We start from the raw sequence: 23,768 nt of genomic DNA, 5'->3' as shown, positions 1-23,768 counted from the left end.
AGCCTAAGCATAAAATTCCATTTGCCTACATTTAACTTAACAACAATGAAGATAATAATAATATATTTCTTGCCAGTTAACAAAATACATGCCCCAGATGAGTGAATGGATTTTCGCAAGGCTGGTTTAAATATATAATTATCCTCTTCTTTTCTTTGCGTAGTATTTATTGTGCACCTTCTACATTCATAAAAGATGGGTTTGAGCTTGAGAGATATTTGAGCATGCTAAAGATGGCAGTAAGTACACTTTACAGAAATGTCTTATATAATCTAACAGGGATGAAACAAATGGTGTACTACAGAAAATTAATCAAGTTCTCCAGGTTTTTATATTAACGTCTACAGAATTTAAGAGTGCTTATATTCATAGATTCACAGACTTTTAAGGCCAGAAGAGACCATTAGATCATCTAGTCTGCAGGGGTGTTGGAACAATTTGTATAGCGGGAGGCTGAGAGGCATTGAGCCAAACTATAAACTCTGTATATGATAGCAACCACTTTAAGCCTGTGGGTGCTGCCATTAGTCTGATGTTAGTCTGACCTCCTGCATTACACGGGTCCTTACATTTCATGCAGTTACTACTGCATTGCACACAATAACTGTGTTTGATTAAAGCACATCTTCCAGAAAGACATTCAGTCTTGATCTAAAAACATCAAGAGATGGTGGTTAATTACCGTCACTGTTGAAAGTGTTTGTCTTATTTCCAATTTGAATTCCTCTGACCATGTACAGTGGAAAAACTACCTCCCTATTCCTGCTCACTACTCCCCTGTTTATACATCCATAGATTGCATTCGCCCTTTGTGCAGCAACATCTCACAGGAAGCTCACACTGAGTTGCTTGTCAACTAGGGCTAGAGCCCCTGGTTTTGGAAAATTCGAAATAACATGACATGAAATGAAAATCAATGTATAAGAAGAAAAAAGCTCCCCTGCAGCAATGACTCCTATCCTCAGGACCAGGCCCAGCTCCCTGCTCTGGGCATTGCAACCTGGCACGTGGGGTCGCAGCACCACTCAGTTTTGGTGAGTGGTGCTGCAACTTGGCACATGGGGTTGCAGCATGACTCAGGACTGGCCCAACCACCTGGACCAAACCTGAGTAGCTCTGCCATCCCATACAGCCGGCTGCAATGCCTGGTGTGGGAAGGTCTGGGTCCAGCTCCACAGGACAGGAGCTGCTGCTGCAGGATGAGTGCAGGATGGGCTCGCTCTGCTACCTCCTCATCAGGTCACAGCGCCAAGAGTGAGGAGCCAGGCCCAGCTTCATGGCATAGGAGCTGTAGGAGCCGTCACTGCAGGATGAGTGCAGGGCAGGCTCACTTTGCAAGCCCCCTCCAACTCCCACCACCCCCACTCCTCAGAGTTAGGGCCCTACCCCATCCAAATTGCCTCCCGCTTCCATGCCACCTCCCCATCCAGAGCAGGACCCAATCCTGCAAAGACCTCCCACCCTTGGAGGCAAGAGCCACTCCCCCATCCCCACAAATGAAATGAAACAAAACAAAATCCTTCCCCCCGCCCTCCCCCTCAAAATATATATATAAAAAGCAAGAAGAATTTCTGATTCTGGAATCTTTTCCACTGTCACCGCTTTGTGGGACTGTCATGGTATAATTCCCCACTCTGAACCTTAGCGTCCAAAAGATGGGGTACCAGCATGAATTCCTCGAAGCTCAATTACCAGCTTAGTACTTGTAGCGCTGCCACCAACCAGGAATTCCAGTGCCTGGTACACTCTGGTCCCCCCAAGACCTTACCCGGGGAACCCCAAGACCCAGACCCTCTGGATCTTACCACAAGGAACGTAAACCCTTTCCCTCACCGTTGCCTCTCCCAGGCTTCCCCTCCCCGGGTTACCCTGGAAGATCACTGTGATTCAAACTCCTTGAATCTTAAAACAGTGAGGAAAATCCACCTTTCCCCCTCCTTCTCTCTCCCCCTCCCAGACTCTCCCTGAGAGAGAAAGTAATCCTAACACAGAGAGAAAATAACCTCTCTCTCCCTCTTCCCTCCTTTCTCCCCACCAATTCCCTGGTGGATCCAGACCCAGTTCCCTGGGGTCTTACACCAGAATAAAAAAAACAAATCAGGTTCTTAAACAAGAAAAAAAAACAGTAAAAATTATCTTTGTAAATTTAAAAAATGGAAGAGGTACAGGGTCTTTCAGCTATAGACACTGGGCATACCCTCCCAGCTTAAGTACAAATTAAAATCTTTTCAGCAAAATACCAATTTGAACTCCCTTCAGCCAAATACACATTTGCAAATAAAGAAAACAACCATAAGCCTAACCTGCTTTATCTACCTAGTATTCTGAGCAATTAAGAGCCTGTATTGGAGAGATTGGAGAGAAACCTGGTTGCATGTCTGGTCCCTCTGAGCCCCCAGAGTGAACGACCACCAAAATCTAACAGTACACACAAAAACTTCCCTCCTTCAAGATTTGAAAGTATCTTGTCCTCTGATTGGTCCTCTGGTCAGGTGGACAGCCTGGCTCACTGATCTTGTTAACCCTTTACAGGCAAAAGAGATATGAAGTACTTCTGTTCCATTAACTTTTAACTATCCATTTATGATAGGGACACAGCCCCCTGTTCTGTAGATACGGCCTGCACTCCTTGTTCTCAGGTATATAACTTTCCATTTGGCTGTATTAATACACATTTTGTTTGAACAGACCCAGCTACCTTACCAAGCAATCCAGATTGCTCTGTTTGACTGCTCTGTCGTCCTCATTATTTACCATTCCATCATCAATCGTTATGTCATCAGCAAAATTTATGTGATTTTACAGTGATTTTACATTTACTTCCATTCTATAGGATGGTTCATAAAAGCCCTATAGGAATTGTCATGTTGACTAAGATCACTGGTCCATTTGTCCAGGATCTTGTTGCTAACAGCAGTCAGTACCTAACACTTCAATCTTCAAAGAAAGGTGCAAGTAAACTTTTAGTTGTCAGTTATGTAACAGTCTGCCTGCAGGGGAAGGCTCTTCCTAACTGCACTCAGTTTGTGGCCTGAAGCATGAGGATTTATATCATGTAAGGTAAAAATCAATCCTATCCAATATAACCATAGATGTTCTCATTAGTCATAGAATCGTCCTATCTATTCTTGAAGCCTACTAAACTCCTGACTACAGTGATATCAGTGGCCACAAGTTCCACATGTTAAATATGGGTTGGATACCAGAAATAACCGTTTTTCAATGTGAAATGTGTCTTTTCAGTTTCATTGAAAGCCCTTGTGAACAGGTGGCTGCAACCATCTGTTCTAAAGCAAAATCCACATTGGGTGGAGTAAAAAAAACTCACTTTATCCCTTTCCTGGAGTTTGCTTTGTTAACGAAGACATAAAACATAAACAATGACAAGCCTTTTCCTTAGGCTTGGCTGTACCTAGAGGTCCTACTCGAGAACTGCTCAGCCCATACTATCTTCTCTCTTGCTGGACAGCCACTTTCACAGCCCTCAGAGATGCCTTGGGGAGAGGTAATGAACCACCTGTCTCAATGAATCAGCAGAACCTACTTAAACCTTGCCCATCAGAATCAATGGCTGGTAAGAAGGTGATATCTTCAGCAAACACTGTCACTCTGGGACAGTCCCCTTGTTCTTACACTTTTTCATACTGCAACTAGAGCCCCCAGTTTATGTTCTCTATGCTCTTTGTTATATTGTACCCATCTGTGATCCTACTTACCAATCACTTTTCTTGACAGTCGCAGTCTTTTCACATGGAAATCTCTCTTGCATCTAATAATTATCATCACCCAAATCTGAATCACTTGTATTTCTGCTTCATATTTTTTAAGACCAGAACTAAACACAATATTTCAGGTAAGAGCATACCATTGACTTATATAATAGCATTCATTATATCATCAATGTTATTTTTCATTCTACTCCTTATACATTCTACCATTGTCTTCTGTTTTGACAGATGTTGAGCACAAGCTTTTATTGAGCTTTCCAAAATGATGCCCTGAATGACTACAGTTAATTTAGAACCCAGCAATTTCTATTAAAATTCAATGCAACTCTTCCATGGAAAAGGTGATGCTCTCTTATTTGTGTTGACAATTCCAAAGATTATTGGCCCTGCTCAGTCACATACTGTACACACAGTATTTTGTCTTTCAGGCATTTATGCAGGATGCTGAATCTCATTGGGAATAAATGAATCAGGCTCACTGTAATCTTTAGAAAATGTAGAACAAATATGTGAATCATTAACTAACTACAGTAGAACCTCAGAGTTATGAACACCAGAGTTACAAACTGACCAGTCAATCACACACACCACATGTGGAACCGGAAGTGTACAATCAGGCAGCAGCAGAGAACAAAAAAAAAGGAAATACAGTACAGTACTGTGTTAAACTTAAATTACTAAAAAAAAATAAAGGGAAAGTTTTAAAAAAAAGATTTGACAAGGTAAGGAAACTGTTTCTGTGCTTTATTCATTTAAATCAAGATGGTTAAAAGCAGCATTTTTTTTCTGCATAGTAAAGTTTCTTAGCTGCATTAACTCAATGTTCAGTTGTAAACTTTTGCAAGAACAACCATAACATTTTGTTCAAAGTTACGAACATTTCAGAGTTATGAACTGCCTCCATTCCCAAGACGTTCATAACTCTGAGGTTCTACTGTAAAGCAGCGTAATAAAAATTGCTAACACCACATTCAGTTGGAAACATCAAAGGAAAAGTAGAAACAGTGCTTGCACTCTGGCAACAAACTAGAAAAGGAAAACAACTTTGAAGACTTAATGCTCTCTTGCTATATTGTCACAACAGGTAAGAACAGAGCATGAGGTCAGCTCTTTCCTAACTAGAGAGTTGCAGGGCAAGTTTTAAATAGGCTGTGTCTGTCTTAATGGCAATATCCCAAACATGTGCAAAGAGCCAACTGCTTCAATTCCTGCTCTTGTTACAGGTGCTCTGATTGCTCCCTGCCCCATGCCTGTCACTGCAGCCCTTCTCTCCAGCTGTATTAGAGAAACTACCCCACCCTCAGCTCTGCATGTCACACACCCCAACTTTGTTTCAACAGAAGGGTGAACAACCACTGCCCTTCTGCCACTCACGCTGACAAAATTTCTGCTTGCCCTGGCTGAGCCGGCAAATGGATTTTTCAAGTCCAGTACACAGGAATCATTGCATCTACCACTGAAATGTGGCCACTTCTAGAGTGGAACACAGTAACTATTTAACAGTGCACAGTAACCTTATGCAGCAGGACAGGAAGTGAAGAAAAAACTTCTCCATTTGAAAGTCCCGGGAGCATTTAGGTAAGTAAAATGTAACTACTTAAGATGCCATTTAGCCAACATAATATTGTGTATGGAAACTGACAATATTCCCCATTAAAGTGAACTATGAAAGTCCCAATACTGAACTTTTAGGGCTTCACATTTAATACAACTTAAAAGCTGTGTATTGTAATAGCAGGTGTACTGTTTTTTCTATGCAGATTCTTTTCTTTACCATGAATCATTGCAGAACTATGGTTAAAAAAACCCAGCACCTAAACCCTACAACTTCTACAAATGGCAAACCATAGGTTTAGTGTATAAACAATGCTGTGGGTGCAAATGATACCGTATCACTAAGGCTACGAGTCTGTCACAGATTCCGTGATTTTATGAGACCTCTTCGACTTCCTGAAAATTCCAGTAATTCAGCCCCAGGCAGTGGGGCTGGGACTCCAGCCCCCCTACCACGGAGCTGGGACTTCCGTGATTTATTGTTTATTGCCCGTGTCCTGTCCATTATTTCTAATAAAAATACCCATGCCAAAATCTTTGCCTTATGTATCACAGATTGCGTGTGCTGCCTTGTTTAAGGTCAGGATTTACACTTAATGATAGGAATTATTTTTGGTTTAATGACTCATTGTTGGAGTGATCAGTTGCAATTAGAAACATTTTGAAGTTGATTCAGGAAGCCATTTCACATTGTAAGAGGCAACTATGACAATATGTGAATTTTCGGGGAAAGATCAGATGCCATATACAAGTGTAAGACCGTACGAACAATCATACTGGATCAGATCAATGGTCCATCTAGCCCAATATCCTGTCTTCTGACAGTGGCCAGTGCCAGGTGCTTCAGAGGGAATGAGCACAACAGGGCAATTTTGGGTGATTCATTCCCTGTCGTCCAGTTCCAGCTTCTGACAACAGGAAGTTTAGGGACGCCCGAAGTATGGGGTCACATTCCTGATCATCTTTGCTAATAGCAATTGATGGACCTATCCTCCATGAACTTAAACAATTCTTTTTTGAACCCAGTTATACTTTTGGCCTTCACAACATCCCCTGGCAATGAGTTCCACAGGTTTGACTATGCATTGTGTGAAAAAGTACTTCCTTTTATTTGTTTTAAACCTGCTGCCTATTAATTTCAACAGATGTTCCTTAGTTCTTGTGTTATGTGAAGGAGTAAATAATATTTTCCTATTCACTTTCTCCATACCATGTATGATTTTATAGACCTCTAACATATCCCCACTTAGCTGTCTCTTTTCCAAGTTGAAAAGTCCCAGTCTTTTTAATCTCTCCCTATATGGAAGCTGTTCCATACCCCTAATAATTTTTGTTGCCCTTGTCTGTACCTTTACCAGTTCTAATATATCTTTTTTGAGATGTGGTGACCAGAACTGAATGCAGTATTCAAGGTCTGAGTGTACCATGAATTTATGTAGTAGCATTAAGATATTTTCTGTCTTTTTATCTCTCTCTTTCCTAAAAGCTCCTAACATTGTTAGCTTTTTTGACTGCTGCTGCACGTTGAGCAGATATGTTCACAGAACTATTCACTATGACTCCCACTACTACTTCCTTGAGCGAGTAGTAACAGCTAATTTAAACCCAACATTGTGTATGTATAATTGGGATTATTTTTTCTAGCGTGCATCACTTTGCACTTAACATTGAAGATGTAGGTCATTTAATCTGGTATTCTGATCCTGGTAGCAGCCAATGCCTTCTGCTTTCAAATTCAAATCCAAATTCAGAATATTTTATTAGCGTGACATGGCCTGCCCAGTTGTGTGGTATGATATAATGGAACAAAGAATACGTTATGGCTCCTCTGTGCAAACAGCTTATGCCCAGAAGTGCCAGGGCAGATACCACTGTGAACACCTTGATCTAGACAGAATAGTTGCAAATATTAAACAACTCAACAGTGTGCCTTACAGTCTACCTTGATGTGCTTATGGGCTCTGAATTCACAGGATTGTCTTAACAAACACACTAAGGAGTCCACTAGCTCAATAGAGAGGTCTTCTCAGTCCAGAGCAAACAAATCAAATAGGGTTTTTTTGGTGCATTAAACAAGGATGTGAAACATAATATAGAAAATGCTACGACAGTACTGGGTTGAACAGTGGTATGCCTGCATCTGGAGTACCGTGCCCTGTATGGACAGTCTTGCTTTAAGAAAGATTCAGCGGAGAATGAACATTTCCAGAAATGGGCAATGAAGATGATCCTAGGTATGGAAGGAGTGACATATGACTGACTACAGACAGCAAAGGAGAAGATTCAGTAGGGACCTGAACATAGTATTCAAATTACAAGGGGAACTTTCAAAAGTGATCAGTCCCTCCTTTTTTACTGTGGCCCATAATACAAGAACTAGCACACTCAAGATTAGGAGGCAGCTAATTTGGGGACAGATAGAAGAAAATATTTATTTACCCAGCATAAAGTCATAGCCTGTGAAATTCAATGCTGCAGGAGGCTACTAAGACAAAATATTATGGATGAATTTTTAAAAGTACCTGATAATTTTGTGAGCGCTACCATTTACAGTTGTGCAAGCTATGATAAAAATAATAGAAGCTAAATATCATGTATCAGTTCAAAAGCACATCACATAAACAACAAGTTACTACTGGAAACGGTACCAAACTAATTGGATCACTGTCTGACCTTGAATGGCAAATCCTACATTTCTATACATCAGAACATGCCTTAATTACATGTATTTTCCATGCCTTTAAATGACAAATTAGCACACCACGGCTGAAAATAACTGACTCGTGCTTTTATATGTGATAAATTAATATTTTTCATAATAAGAATACATGTGATTTTACTTGGGTTTTTTTAGGCCTTACATTTATTTGAACTTTTAAAAAATGAGCTCAAGAAAACCATTTCTCTGATGTTCTGTGGCTTGATCCTATATTCTTTGAATATCTTAACCTCCCACTGAGAGTTCTGGGTAAGTACGGAATGCTGATAGAGACTTATATGGGAAAAGACATCCATTACCCTGTTAAGTTCTACCATACGGCCCGTAGCAATGAAATCAAGTAAGCATCCATGCTCCAAGTGGGGATCAGCATATCAGCTCAGGGGTTAATGCAGAATAGACTGTTAACAGTTCAGAAGAGCATTCTGCTTAAGTCCCACTGCAGCTGCTTGGCTCTGCACTTTGTTCCCAGCGTAAAGCAGTGGAGTTTTCATAGCACCTGCTCCCACAAAAGACGACAGAGGAAGAAAAATGGTTTTTAAAAGAGTCATTGATCTGATAAGCAAACATCGCTCCTCAAATCCTGAACGCGGGGCTAGAAGAACAGGTTCAGCAAGAATAGCTCACCTCTGTCTACCCTCATTGTTTTGCCTCACAGGAAGCCATGAGAATTAGATCTAAGGAACCAAACCTCAAACGCTGCTACAGTTGATCTGTTTATCAAATACGTACAAATCTTACCTTATTTAGCCATTTTAACCCTGGTATTGTGTTTGAATTTATTTGGTCTTCCAGCCATGGACGCATCCGCATTCTTTCCACAGGCATCGTTACCTTAATAGAAGAAAATGAAGAAAACGAGGGACAGTGTTACAGTTACTTAACTGTGTAGTAGGCAGAAAATTAGATTTTTCTTTCTTAGCGATAACAGGCAAATTTGAATTGTTTATTTTAAAAGTGTGTGAACACAAGGCTGGTAAACAGCATCTGACTGACAGTCCTGGAGACTGATGTTCTGCTTATCCACTCATCAGGTCCAGCACAGACAGCAGCAGTGAAGCTTTCCCAGGCCTCAACTTTGATCTTGTGGCGGTATCACCTCTAAACTGAACGAACAGTTCAAACTCTTATTTAGTCAGTCCTCTATCCCTCTGGGAGGGCTCTTTCTGTAGTGTGGATACCTGTCCACCAGGGTCTTGCCTGAGCCTCCCAACATGTTTTACATTGTAGCACAGTGTACTCCTGATTATCCAACTAGCATGGGGGATATGGATTTCACTTGCATAATTGGACGTTCAGATAATCAAGAGGGCAGGAGCCATTCAGCTGTGGGGTGGCCTCCCCCATGGGAGGGGGCTCTTCCTCACAGTCCTGGCTGGGGATTTCTGTTCTACCCTGCTCACTCACTCCTGTGACAGCAGGACTGTGGAGGGCTTCTGGCGCTGCCGCAGGGCCAGTGACTCCCGATCCCTGCAGTCGCAAGGTGTAGGGGAAGGCTGTGATCCTGACAGGGCAGAGCAGAGACATCTGGCCAGGACTCTGTTCTGTCCTGCCAGGACCACAGCCTTCCCTGTACTTTCTGCCTGCAGGGATCAGATGTCACCATGCAGGTACCATTCAGCAGCAGGGTGGCATCCTCCACTGCTGGCACCGGTGTTCTCTGCTCTATTATCCAAACCTCTGCATTATCCAAATCCCTCCTTTGTCCCCCTGCATGAGATACATGCTGCAGAGAGCATGCGTCTCAAGTATCTCATGATGGAGGACAAAGAAGAGATTTGAATAATAGGGTTTTGTATAAATGGGAGAATACTGTAATTCACTGGGCAACCATCTGGTAGCAATTGTCACTCTACCTGAGGGCAAGCTGGGACTCCCTGTTCCATTACCAACCCATTGAGCCATCTAGTCCCCGATTTCTTTTGCAACCACTTTACAGTTTAAAATACATAGAAATCAGTGCTCTTCAAGCCTTTTGCCTGTATCTCACTGTAGCTAGTTTAGACCCAAATTTGCTTCTCTCACACACCACACAAACTTGATGTTGTTTCATTGTTTGTACCTGTAAATTATTTACACCAGAGTACAAAGTCTTGAATCTGCTAAAGAAAACTTTAATCTATCCCAGGCATGTCTGAGGTGCCACTGACCATGAGATCGAGATATTAGATATAGATTTAAGAGTCACACTAAAACTGTTAAGGAGCCTGCAATCAATCACTTCCATGTTCAAAGACTTTTACTTGGGTTTTTTCACCCCAAATTCCTCCCCTTTCTCTGTTTGCTCTTTATGTCAAAAGGGAAAGAACTTCACATTACTTCCAGCTTCCCTACTCTGCTATTGTGCTGTACTTCATCACACATTTAAAGGGCCAGAGCCACATATTTGAAAGTGGACAGCAATCGGATTAGTGTAAATGGGTTTGTTCTTTTTCCTATGGGATTACAAATATCAGGCTGACTAACAATTAAGGTTTCCTCTCACTGCCCAAAGGAGATATGTTTACTGAAACCACTGGGGAATTACATTTAAAATCTGAGGGCAAAATATGGCTTTTTAAAATGTTTACCAAACAAAAAGGCAAATTTATAACAAGCATGATCACCATAAGCTCTTAGCAAACATACTGCCTCATTTTGTTACCTTGGAAGGGCTGTGTAGAGCAAGCCACAAAATGTTTCAATCTCAGCCTTCTTTATAGTCACTAACTACAATGACTAAGAACTTCAAAATAACATAGAAAATTAATAACTGCTTAGCCCTGTCAACTTCAGATATGAAAAAAATAACCGAAGAATAACCAGAAACTGACCACAGACAAATCCATGCACAAAGTTTCAGTCTTCGTGTCAGAGACCTGCCAACAAAGCTGGCATGTGAGTCACAGCAAAGTAGGCTTGCCTGCTCACATGGTATGGTGCTTCGAGAAATGTCTGCAGAACAGGAACAGTATCTCTGAGTTCATGTAGAATTCAGACCCAGGAAACACTACGTATGTATCTTAAGCTGTGCTTAGGGCTGATTCACTGAATCCTCTGTGACAGAAATGACAGAACTGTTTGGATTGAACCCTAAATGCAGTATCTAGCTTTCCCGCAAGTCAACTGCATATTTTGTTTATACATCAGGGATAAGATGCAGCCCAGGAGAGCCTTAACAGTAGCCCCCTTACAGACACCATCTCCCCAAAATTGCAGCATGACAGAAGTTGAGCAACTGAAAATTTCTGTTGCTGGTGAACTCAACCAACTGCATTTTCTATTTATCCGTCAAGGAAGATACAAGCACAAGCAAATATTGTGGTTGGGTGCATTTCTTCAGCTAAACTATGTAAATGTATCCTGGCGAGGTGCAATGCAGCCCTCAGTGTTCCAAGCTTGGGCAGTGAAGCTCAGCAAGAGGACATATTGTATATATTTGCGTAAACACCAAAATATTCAGGACAAAAATTGCAGGCCTACTTTTGGGGAACTAATTAGTTAAGAGGCAAAGAGGAGGAAGCCTATCAGCATCCTCAAGGGAGCAGCAGCTAATTCCACTTGAAGTGCCCAGTCCTCGGCCTGGTAATACAGTGAGCTCCACCTTGGGTCTAGCCAGGAGAAGAGATGCAGCTGCCAACACTACTGCTCAAGAGAAGCTGGTCTTGTGTGGGATGGAAGTGCAGAGTTGTGTGGCTCTCTCTTTTCTCCCATCGAGATGGATGCCCGCAGGGGGGTCTCCTTGCTCTTCCTCTGCAGGTACAGTGCTCTCTCCTCTTCTCCAGACTAGGGATCTTCCAAGGCAGAACTCTATCTGCTGTTGGTAGCATATACAGTATCAAGTACATAAGGCCACACCCACTCAGTCTAATCAAAGGTCTTTAGGAGAGAGGATTTAAGGCCTATTTATTTCAAAACAAAAGCCAAAATACCAAAACCCTCTAAATAATGTCCAGTTGGAGGAGACTGTGGGCATTGTCCGGGATACATTTCCACAGAGGAGCAAGCACAGGCACTATTAAAGTTCTGTTAACCAAAATATATACGAGCCCAGGCAATGCTCTCAGAGGCAATGTTCAGAGTTCTGCTATAGAAAACAAAGCTGTAACATTTTCAGAAACATCTCCAGGCAGTTCTTTCTCAGAACCAGAACAATGACCACATCTGATATGACGGAATGTTGTGGTTTCTAAAACAGCTGCATATCCACCATTCCTTTACACAAAAGTACAGTATTAACACAGGATTAATTTAGCTCAGGTAACAAATAATTTAAATATAGAAAAATTACACTAAGGAATTGGTACTGGTGCATAGTTAGAGTGGAAAACAAAATCAGGAAATGTAAAAGTTAAGTTTCTACTGTAATGTTAACTAGGCCATAAAATGTCATATTTTGTGTTCCTGTTTTTCTTGTTAAATGTATAGTTTGAAATAATTCTGTTTATGTTATGAGCATACCATAGAAATATTCAGGATGTGCAACTCAACTAAATTAACAATGCAGTAAGAAACTTAATCTTACCAGTAAGTAATTAATCTATAGTAGGAATTTACGAAAAATCCCTAATATAAATTTGATATCAGAGAAATGATAGAACACTAGACACATCCTCCTCTTCCAACAGGTAACTCTCTTCGTGATGACAAAGTAACTTCATGGCATCTCATAGGGGGAGGCTGGGTGTTTTTAGAGAAGAGTCCATAACTCTTCAGTTTGCTTCCCCCAGAAGTGTCGGAGCCTGTATTTGGGGGCCTTTAGTTCACGCTGCAAAGCTTCATCTCTTCTCCAACCCTCTCTCTGTATGTTTGTTTTATTATTATTCATTTTTTTGTACATGCACCCAGAGCTTCCAATGGGCATTCAATAAAGAATGGGAAAGCCACTTTGTGTCATTTAGGTAATTAAAACATGCAAAGAACTTTGAAATCCTTCAATGAAAGCAGCATAGAAGTGGAAAGTACTATTGCCTGTCATAGCTCCAGCCTGGCCTCACCCCTCATTGGAATATATCAATTTCAAAACAAAGAAATAAAAACCAGGAACTAACACAAGGCCTATGTAACACTAAGCCTGGCAAGTTCTTTCATTCTAGCCTTTCCCATAGCCTCCCCCCTGCCCTCCTCAGCCTTTGTTTAGTATTTGCACTGTAAATAGAGCAGACAAGAGATCGGTTTCACACTTTACACTAAAGTTAAGGACTCAGAGCTGAATTTACAAAGGTATTTAGGCACCTAAAGATGAAGAGGGGTTTACAAAAGCACCGATGTGCCTAACTCCCAATGATTTCAAGTCCCATTGGATCCACTTCAAGTCAGTGGGAGTTAGGCATCCAAGTCTCTTGGGTGCTTTTGAAAATCCCTCTAGGTACCTATCTGAGTCCTTAGGCACCTAAATACCTTTGTACATCTGGCTCCTAAGAGCTCAAGCCACCTGCCAGAAAAAGCTTCCGGCCAATTTATTGGCTCAGTTGGTACCACCTGGCACTGCTATGGGCGAGACAAGTTGGAGTACAATCTTGTTCTTAACATGCTCAACTCTCTGCTTAACATGACAACTGGAAGCAGGAATGTTAGACACATGATGCTCTCAAACTCAGCCTATACTGACCTTTAGCATCCCATTGCAACAGGGTAGGGAAATGCTGTACACATTCACATGGCCCCATGTTTCAACCAAACTTTTTGAAACGGTGTTGAAAACACTGTTTGTTTTCTAGTTTATACCTATAATGGGAAGGCCGTTGCCGACTACCACAGTCAGCAACAGGTCAGCTTTGTAGTGTATATGGGGCCCAACAAAGCAGGTTTTTTACCCATACTCCAATCGGATGGCCCATTTTTATTGTAAAAGTGAAAGAAGAATTTGGCCCATCTTTTGGGATCTTAAATTTTATAGAAGTGCTTCCCCTTGCTAACCAATCCATCCAAGAATTTTTGTTTTAAAGAACCAGAATTCTGACCCTTATCTCACTTCTTCTAAGGGTACATCTACACACACTACCCACTGGATCGGCGGGTAGCGATCGATCTATCCGGGATAGATTAATCGCATCTAGTGTAGACACAATAAAAAAATCGATCCCCAATTGCTCTGCCATCGACTCTGGATCTCCACTATGGCGAGAGACGGAAGCAGAGTCGACAGGGGAGCAGCAGCGGTCGACTCACCGCCATCCTCACGGCCAGGTAAAATCGACCTAAGATATGCTATTCATGTAGCTGAAGTTGCGTATCTTAGGTCGACACCCCCACCTCTCCCCCCCAGTGTAGACCTAGCCTAAGTGTATTAAAGCTGCTGGTTCTGAAAATACAGTTCGCTTTTCTTTCCTCCAACTCTCACCCAACTCTATCCTTAAGGGATTCAATAATAGGCTAGTCTTTTGTCTTCTCGTTGCTGAGATTCAAGAATTTAATATATTAATGGGTATTTATAAAATACCGGCATTTAACTTGCTCATTTAAAATAATTAGCCATGGCAGCAGGCCATGACATGCAATGAGCAACAGAGTATGCGACCTACTATTTTACAAGCTGATTATTTTGACCACTGCTTGAAGGCTCACATAGTTTGACAATACTGCTAGATCTTTACAATCTAGTTGGTCTTTCAAACAACTGTCAAATAAAGTTACAGCTAGACACAACTAACACGCACATGTCCACACTTGAAACAGCCAGTCCTGTATGCCTGACTTGGACAAAATTGCCAAAGAAGTCAGTAGTTTTGCTTGAGTCAGGCCTGTGGGATCAGGTTGTTTGTTGATAGAAGGCCAGTCTATAGCACAGTTTCTGCTAGCACAGATTATTTTTAAAAATGAAATTCCTGTCCACACTGAAATCATAACAGCAACAACCGGTGGTTGGTTAAACATGACAGCAGAGTCAATTTTTTAACATAGATGGGGCTTAAGAAAACAGATTTCTCCGGTGACCACAAAGAGGCTTCAAAGGTGTAAGTGACAGCAGGTGTAAATGAGTGCTGTATTTTCCTGCATGGTCATGCTAAGATCATTAAGAACATGGTTATCTCTAGATGGTTCTGGGGACAGCTGTACCTATGATTTCATTGAAAAAGTGCAGCTCTGATGACAACAGCATTGTACTCATTTTGCCAGGTATATTTCTGTGCAAGGCTGGTCTTCCTGCAAGGCCTTAACAGATGATAGTCCCATCACAGTTTTATTTTCTAGCTCTTCTGAGAAAACCTCCCTCTTTAAAGACAAACTAAACAATAAAAAGGTAAGATGGCTGGGTTCTTGTCAATTTATGTTTTCACATCTCCTCTCTCATGCCCAATGAGAGCTTGTTGGCTTTCCTTCCTTCTTGATTAAAACCTTAGTGGAAAAATCAAGAGACCAACCTGTTGACCAGCACATACTCAATAATATTAGCACCACACAGAAAGTGTGACCTCTAGGTTGAAGATCTCCACACCAGAACTAGAGCAGAAGTAGAAAGAAAGTGAAACTAACGTACAGCATATATTAGCTCTGAACAATATAAGATATTCCAATCCCATCAGTTTCATTTTTTGTTTGTTAGCAACTGGATAAGATGCATTTAACTGGAAACACTGCAACAATAATTGAAAGGCACAATTGATACATCTCTTCTCTTTTGTCTTCCCAGGTTAACTTATTAACTTTTCGAGTACATAAAAGGTAGGTACAAGGAGGAGGGAGAAGAATTCTTCTTAACCTCTGAGGACAGGACAAGAAGCAATGGGCTTAAATTGCAGCAATGGAGGTTTAGGTTGGACATTAGGAAAAACTTCCTAACTGACAGGGTGGTTAAGCTCTGAAATGAATTGTCTCGGGAGGTTGTGGAATCTCCATCTGTCATAAACAGATAGCTAAGGGTTAATGTCTCTTTCATCTGTAAAGGGTTAACAAACAGTGACCTGCAACACCTGACCAGAGGACCAATCAGGAGACAAGATACTTTCAAATCTCGTGTGGAGGGAAGCCTGTGTGTGTGTTTTTGGGTTTGGCTTTGTTCTCTCTGGGTCCTGGACGGGACTAGAGGTGCAGCCAGGTTTCTGGCAATCTCCCTACTACAGTCTCTTATCTATTCAGAATAGTAAGTAAGTACAAAGGTGGTCATAGTCTTTTAACTTGTTTTTCTTTATTTGCAAATGTGTACTTGCTGGAAGTAGCTTAAATTGTGTTTCTGCTGGAGAAAGCTTCTTTCTATTGTCTATAAGCTAAAAAACCCTGTATATTTACCATCTTGATTACAGAGACAATTTTTATGTTTTTTCCTTCTTTATTAAAGTTTTCCTCTTTTTTAGAACCTAATTGATTTTTTTGGGTTATCTTTTGTAAGACTCCAGGGAAGCGAGTCTGCACTCACCAGGGAATTGGTGGGAGAAAGGAAAGGGAGGAGGGAAGAAAAACCTGCTCTCTGCATTTATCTCTGTATCTCTCTCCGGGGAAGAAGGGAGGGGGAAGGGAACATTCTTTTCGGGTGGGGATTCAAGGAATTGAATCACGGTGGTCTCCCAGTGTACCCAGGGCGGGAAACAGCTGAGAGAAAGAAAGGAGGGGGAAGGGAAATGGTTTATTCCCCTTTGTTTTGAGACTCAAGGAATCTGGGTCTTGGGGGTCCCCAGGGAAGGGTTTGGGGGGACCAGAGGGTATCAGGCCCTGAAATTCCTGATTGGTGGCAGCGCTACAGAATCTAAGCTGGTAATTAAGCTTAGGGGAATTCATGCTAGTACCCATATTTTGGACGTTAAGGTTCAGATTTGGGAATTATACTATGACACCATCACTGGAGATTTTTAAGAACAGGTTAGACAACACCTGTCAGGGATGATCTAGATAATACTTAGTCCTGCCATGAGTGCAGAGGACTGGACGAGATTCTAGTTCTTTGATTCTGTGATTAAGTTGCTGCATTTCTCTAAAGGTAAAAAATTTGCAAGTTTCCTAGCTACTCCTCTCAGTGCAAAGTTTAGCTATTTTAGGCTTCATCTATACAACCAACTTATGTTGACATAACTACATCACTCAGGGATGTGGAAAATCCCGAGTGATACAGTTATACTGAGCGAACTTATGGTGCATAAGTGCTATGTTGACAAGAAGGCTCCTCCTGTCGACATAGCTACTGACTCTTAGGAAGTTGGTGTAGGTTCTCCACCAAGAGAAGCTCCCCCTTTAGCACAGGTAACGTCTTCACTAAGCACTGCAGCTGCACTACTGCAGTGCTGTAAATGTAGGCACACCTTAAGAAGCTTGTTGAGATCTGAAAAAATTGTAAATGGTTCAAGAGAGGTAGTTAAAGAGGGAAACCCTCAGGAGTCCACCAGCTTTGGAAAAAACCTACTCTTCAGGGAAGATGTATAGAGCTTTGTGGGAGAAATATTTTTCTATCACAGATTCCACACATACAAAAAGAACTAAATATATTAAAAGAGTGAGATGTATTTTCTAACTTTATTAGCTGATATTCTTTTTAGTGCTTCCCTCATTTTAAGATGTAGATTCACTTCATAAGCATATAAGCCACCCTGTGTGACCAGACAGATATGCGGAGATAAGTCCACACTGTTACTTATAGGATTCAGGGAATTTGTGTCTGTGTTTGTCCATGTTCTGGGACTGTTCCAAGGTGCAAAGGAGCACTGATCCTATTTTGAGGACCATCGCTTGAATGAAAATTCTGCCCGTTGATCACAAACTTGATCCTGCTTAGATACAGAAACATGTGTCCCAAGCATCTTTTAAAACAGTCTACTGAGAACGCCCCAGTCCTGCAAAGATTTATACACAACTAGACTTTATGTACTGCAAGTAGTTCCATCAATGGGGCACTCAAACCAGAGGGGAACTGTCCAAATGTTTGGAAATTAAGAATTCAGGAAGGATGAATCTGGGAAGCCTCAGGACTGGAAGGGATGTTGGTGTCACCCTGCAAAGAGTAACTGGGCTAGTGAGAGTCAGGGTGAGATCTTATGCTTGCAGGCTGGTTACTGGTGTTAGGGAATTGAAATATATATATGCACAGCACAACTGGCGCCCAAAGTTACAGAACAGGCAGTGACAGAACCCCTTACTAGTCCCCAAAACAGAGTCACATAGTCATTACAAAAGTTGCACTTCAATATCAGCAAACTGAGGTTCACACTCTAAATACTTGCTAAACAGACTGTAATGGGGATTCAGTTGTGGAGGGAGCAGGTACAAGCTTAAAGTTTATTATTCTCTTTTGTTTATTTTGGGTTAAGAGAAGTATAACCAGGAAAGGGGGAAATGAGCCAGAGAGAGTCCTTGGATGCAATGGATAAAAAACGACTTGGGAGCTCATGTTCACAATATAGTTTACCCCATAAAGGGAAATCAGTAGAGGATCTAAGAACCATGCTCACTGAGCATTTTAAGCAGAAGGAGGAGGGGACAGATGGAGATGAACGAGAGTTGGGACACCAACCAAACCTTAATCCCCTCCCTTGAAGGAACTGGTGCTCAGGTACAGCTGATTAAATTGCGGCTCACTGGGACAAGGAGGCGTATGAGTATCAGGTGCAGATGGCTCAGACTCCAAGAGAAGGCAGTCATCAACAAGGCAGAGGAGCAGCAAATGGAATCAATCCACACAACCAAGGGAAACAAGGAGGCAGAGGAGCAGCCCTGCAGCAACAAACGGCAGTGACCGAAGCAGAAGAGAGCACATACAAGCGGAAAATGGAGACAGAAGAAATGCAGCTCAGAGTACTGGAGCAGCAAAAAGGTATTCCACAACGCCTGGGTAATCCCTGCCAGAACTCACTCAGCTGGGACAGACTGTGTCCACATTTTAAGAACTGCATAAAAGACTGCAAACTGCATAGAATATTTTACTGCTTTTGAAATACATGCCAGGCCAATGGTATCCCTATTGGGAAATGAATGTCTGTACTGGCTCCCAAAATTTCAGGTATAGCTTTCCAAGTCTTTACTGGCATGGGCCGGGGGGAGCCACAAACTATGATAAATATAAGGAAACTATATTGTCAAGGTTTCAACTTACTCCAGAATCATATCATGTTCACCAACCTAAAGACACATGATAATATCAGTCACTAGGAGTGTATGCGTAAAATGTGTGATTTTATGAAAAAATGGGTAAAATGTAAAAGGGCAGAAGGGGATTATGGGAAATTGTTTCATTTGTTTACCCAAGAACATTCCTTTAATGCTTTCTCAGATGAAATCAGAGCTGCCATATGGGAAAAGTCTCCTGATAAAATGCAGGTGGCTGCTTGGGCTGTTGATTTGCATGCTCAGGGCCAGAATGAGTATTGAACAAAAGCCTCAAAGGGAAGGGCAAAGGTGCTGTGTAAAAGTGAGTCCCCAAATTGTTTATGAAAGCAAGAAGTGGGGAAGTGAGGCCAAATATATCCCAACAGGCACCCACCCAGTAATCCCAGTTACAAACCCCTGACCAAGGGCCCAAGAAAATGTTGTATGTGTAACTCTACTGAGCTTTACATTGAGAGATATTGCCCCAAACCCAAACCCATCCTGCCCAAGTTAACACAGCTCTGGCGATCTCAGGACACACAGAGGACACTGAGGGGGGTATACGGTCTGAACCCATGGAGGTACACAGAATGTTCATCAATTTTGGCCACTGGACACCTAGGAGTAGAGAGGGTATTTGAAAGGCTTCAGGAAAATTTTCATTGGCCTGGTATAAACCTAGAAGGAATACTGTCAGTCTTGTGACTTGTACTAAAAGTAGAAAAAGACTCTAGGTTTGCGCAAAGCCTCATTGCAACCATTACCTGTAATTGGAGAAGCATTCCAAAGGGTTGGTAGGGGCATTACTGGTCCACTCCCTAAGACAGTGGCTCTCAGCCTTTCGAGACTACTATACTCCTTTCAGGAGTCTGATTTGTCTCGCGTACCCTCAAGTTTCACCTCACTTTAAAACCACTTGGTTAAAAAATCAGACCTAAAAATACAGAAGTGTCATAGCCACACTATTACTGAAATATTGCTCACATTCTCATTTTTACCATAGAATTCTAAAATTAATCAATTGGAATATAAATATTGTATTTACATTTCAGCATATAGTATATAGAGCAGTATAAACAAGTTGTTGTTGGTATGAAATTTTAGTTTGTATTGACTTTGCTAGTGCTTTTTATGTGGAATGTTGTAAAAGTAGGTGAAATATCTACATGAGTTGATGTACCCCCTGGAAAACCTCTGTGTACCCCCAGGGGTTCACGTACCCCTGGTTAAAAAACACTGCCTTAAACCATCCCAAAATGGGAATAAGTATATATTGGCAGTAGCTGACTTCACCAGTAGATACCCAGAGGTAGTGGCCCTAGCTTAAATAGAAGCAGAAACTGGCAAGTGACTCGTTTCATAATTAGTAGGGTGCATTTTCAAATAGAAATACTGCCAGATCGGGGGTTAAATTTCATGGCCCACATATTCTCTGAACTGTGGAAAATTAAAGTCTGCCCCATATCACCCAGAAACAAATGAATTAGTTGAAAGATTTCATGGGACATTTAAATCCATGCTAACAATGTCTGTAGACAGGAAGGCAAGGGACTGGGGTATGCTACTACCTTCCCTATTGTTTGCTTACAGAAAGGTACCCCAAGAATTGACAGGGTTTTCCCCATTCAACCTCCTATACAGAAGGAAGGTCACAGGCCCCCTAGATCTGGTCAGAAATTTGTGAGAAGGTAACACTCACTCTGAAGGGGAACAAGTGAACGAACTGGAATCGAAATTCGGGGCAGAGCTAAAAACCAGTATGGAGCTGGTACAGCATAATCTTGAAAAAAGCCAAGCTGTACAAAAAGCTGTATGACAAAAAAGCAAGTGAATGAGCCTTTGATGCAGGTGATTTGGTTCTGGTATTAGCCCCTGTATAAAGCATAAAATGCGGAACTCCCAGGAGGGTCCTCTGAGGAGATAGAGAGACTAAGGGTATGTCTACACTGGAAACTTCAAAGCGCTGCCGCGGGAGCGTGAGAGTCTGGTCACGCGCGAGCGCTGGGCGAGAGCTCTCTCAGCACCCCTGGTAATCCACCTCCACAAGGGGATAAACTCTGAGCACTGAGAGCGTGGTTCCCAGCGCTTAAGAGCCTGTCTACATTAGTGCTTTAAAGCACTCAGACTTGCTGCCCTCACGCGGGTGATTTTTCACATCCCTAATCCAGCAAGTTAGAGAGCTATAAAATGTAAGTATAGACAAGCCCTAAGTCACTGGTTCTCAAACTTTTGTACTGGTGACCACTTTCACATAGCAAGCTTCTGAGTGCGACCCCCCCTTAAATATATAAAAAAGTGTTTTTAATTTATAATGCCATTATGAATGCTGGAGGCAAAGCGGGGTTTAGGGTGGAGGCTGACAGCTCATGACCCCCCAAGTAATAGCCTTGGGACCCCCTGAGGGGTCCCAATCCCCAATTTGAGACCCCTGCCCTAAGTGAAATCGCTTGCAATGTATAGAAACCCTATAGCCAAAGTGTACCCCAATCTGTACATATTAACTGACTGAACATTTATTATAACAGAGAGGCTTATAGCAAATGTAATATGCTACGCAGATGAGGACCACAGAGCATTGCCTCTCCTACATGTATTCTCTGAGAGTCAGGGGAAGACCCCTAAGAGTAGGTCTATATAGCAAAGAAAAACTCCTGGCTGGCCCATGCCAGTCAACTTGGACTAGAACTGTAGGGCTGTTTCATTGCTGTGTAAACTTCCAGGCTTGGGTCAAAGCCCAGGCTCTAGAACACCGGGATCCTGCATTTGTTACCAATTTTTGACTTTGAGTTTAAGGTACTACCCTTCAGATTAAGTAAATGCAGGAGCCACACCCTAGAAGCTGATCAAGCAGGTGCTACATGGGTTCTAGGAGTTTTCACTCCACTGTAGATGATATTGCTATATTTAACAACACCTGGGAGTAACACAAAACATGTGGCAAGGGTGTTGAAAAGCCTCAGGGATGCACGTCTCACAATCAAGGTGTCAAAGTATACAGCTGGGCAGCAAATACCTCTTACCTGGGTCATTGGGCCAAATCCCTTGGTGATTTCCTTATAACTCCTGGTGGAAGGAACCCTCACTTTGGGTTCTTTTTAGTTTGAAGTGCAATTCTACCCTGACAAGTGGCATCTTCTCATTCTACAGAGCCACTCCCCATATGTAGTCAGTGTTCTAGCTCCTCACTGCAGTGATACAAATATATTTTTCCTGCTTCTCACCCTTGTTAGTACTATAGAAGCAGCAAAATGAAGCTGGATTATATTTCCTTGTGTGCATCACCAAGAAAAATCATTCATTGCAGCCCAGAAAACAACACTCTTATGTCCTCCATTTATCTGCCACTCCACTTGCTTGCAGGGAGGATCAGCCCCAAGGACTCAATAGCATCTCTGCTCCACCTAAAGGATGTTAATACTCCCTAGCTGGGATACAGATATTAAACATCAAAACAAACTATCATTTGGTTTCCATGCAAAGCTTCATTTTCTCTCAGCAGCAAAGACAGAGCTGTTATTTTACAGTGATCTCGGGCATTACTAGAGAGCACTCTTGGATTAACAGAGAGTTTAGAACTGTCTTGAAGAAAACCCACACTATGTGAATACAGTACAGCTACACCTCATTCACATAATTAAATTCATCAATTTTAAAATACACAGCCTACCTCATCTGCTCCCAATTATCTAAACAAATAATCTCACTTGCATTAAATCTCATGTAATACAGAAACTCAAATGACTTCAGAGCTACACCAATTTACATCTGCTGAAGACCTGGCTCAATACACATTTAAATGAATTGTTAAAATGTTAAACTATTAAGGTGAAATCCTGGCCCTATGCGAGTCAATGGCAAAACTCCCACTGACTTCAACGGAATCAGGATTTCACCCTTAATATTTACACTATATTTATAGATCATATCAGTCTCAACTTGGTTTGTGATATAAGGTGTAATGAAAAATGAAGGGATTAACTTGTAGAAATGTAGTTTATTAACCTTTTGAGGGAATCAAATCAATACCATGGAGCAATATAGGTTTTAAAGATATACTAACAAACAAAAAAAACCCAGTAACCTGGAACAACATGCACTCCACTTGCATAAAGCCCAAGTCATTGGACTCTGTGCAGGTGAGATGCAGAGGATTTGGTGAACTCCATTTCCCCGAATTGGGATAGCATCCACAGCCCCTGCACAGCAGTTGCAGATCTCCAAGCCCATCCCCATTTCAGCCTTCTGTGCCAGCCTATACATGGCTGACAAGAACACCCTTCTTGTGGTGCATTCCAGTGCAGCATCATTCCCAACCCCTCTCTGGCCATAATCCTGCAAAGCACTTAAGCACACGCTTGAAGTGAAGGACATGCCTAAATACTTTGCTAGATTGAGCCCTCTTTGTGCAGCCTGTACACACCGTTTCTTGCACTGATCCTCAGCACCACAGGTAAATTTCACCACTCTTGCTCAAATGATCATAAGTTTTGGGAAAATAGATTCATAGCATAAACAAGACCTCCATCCTCTCCTTTTGACTGGAACCCAAAGATCATCCTTGGGAATTCATATCCAAGCAAGGCACAAAGAAGAGAGTTCTTAAGGTCCTTGTTCCCCAGTTTTGCCTGGGTTAAGAGGATATGGATAATTTTCCACTGATAAGTATATGCAAAAGCAATTTCTTTCATCCCTGACATGGACATGGAGAAACCAAGGGGAAAAATTTGTTCAATCAAGAGGAAAATCTCAAGCTTTTCAATTTCCCAAAAGAGGAGTTT

The 23,768-nt window shown here is 41.8% G+C and overlaps 1 protein-coding gene across 6 annotated transcripts in view; it reads right to left on the bottom strand.

The window, feature by feature from the left end:
- IRF2 (interferon regulatory factor 2) overlaps positions 1–23,768 on the bottom strand; it is a 63,336-nt gene that overhangs the window by 27,838 nt on the left and 11,730 nt on the right. For all 6 annotated transcript variants that reach the window (XM_030563055.1, XM_030563059.1, XM_030563053.1 and 3 more), the window contains one exon: positions 8,743–8,835. In XM_030563055.1, coding sequence (XP_030418915.1) covers positions 8,743–8,835 — 93 coding nt within the window. The remainder of the gene's footprint in view (positions 1–8,742; positions 8,836–23,768) is intronic.

Source organism: Gopherus evgoodei, chromosome 5, assembly GCF_007399415.2.
Source record: "Gopherus evgoodei ecotype Sinaloan lineage chromosome 5, rGopEvg1_v1.p, whole genome shotgun sequence".
Taxonomy (NCBI): Eukaryota; Metazoa; Chordata; order Testudines; family Testudinidae; genus Gopherus; species Gopherus evgoodei.
This window is presented reverse-complemented; position numbering and strand designations above follow the sequence as displayed.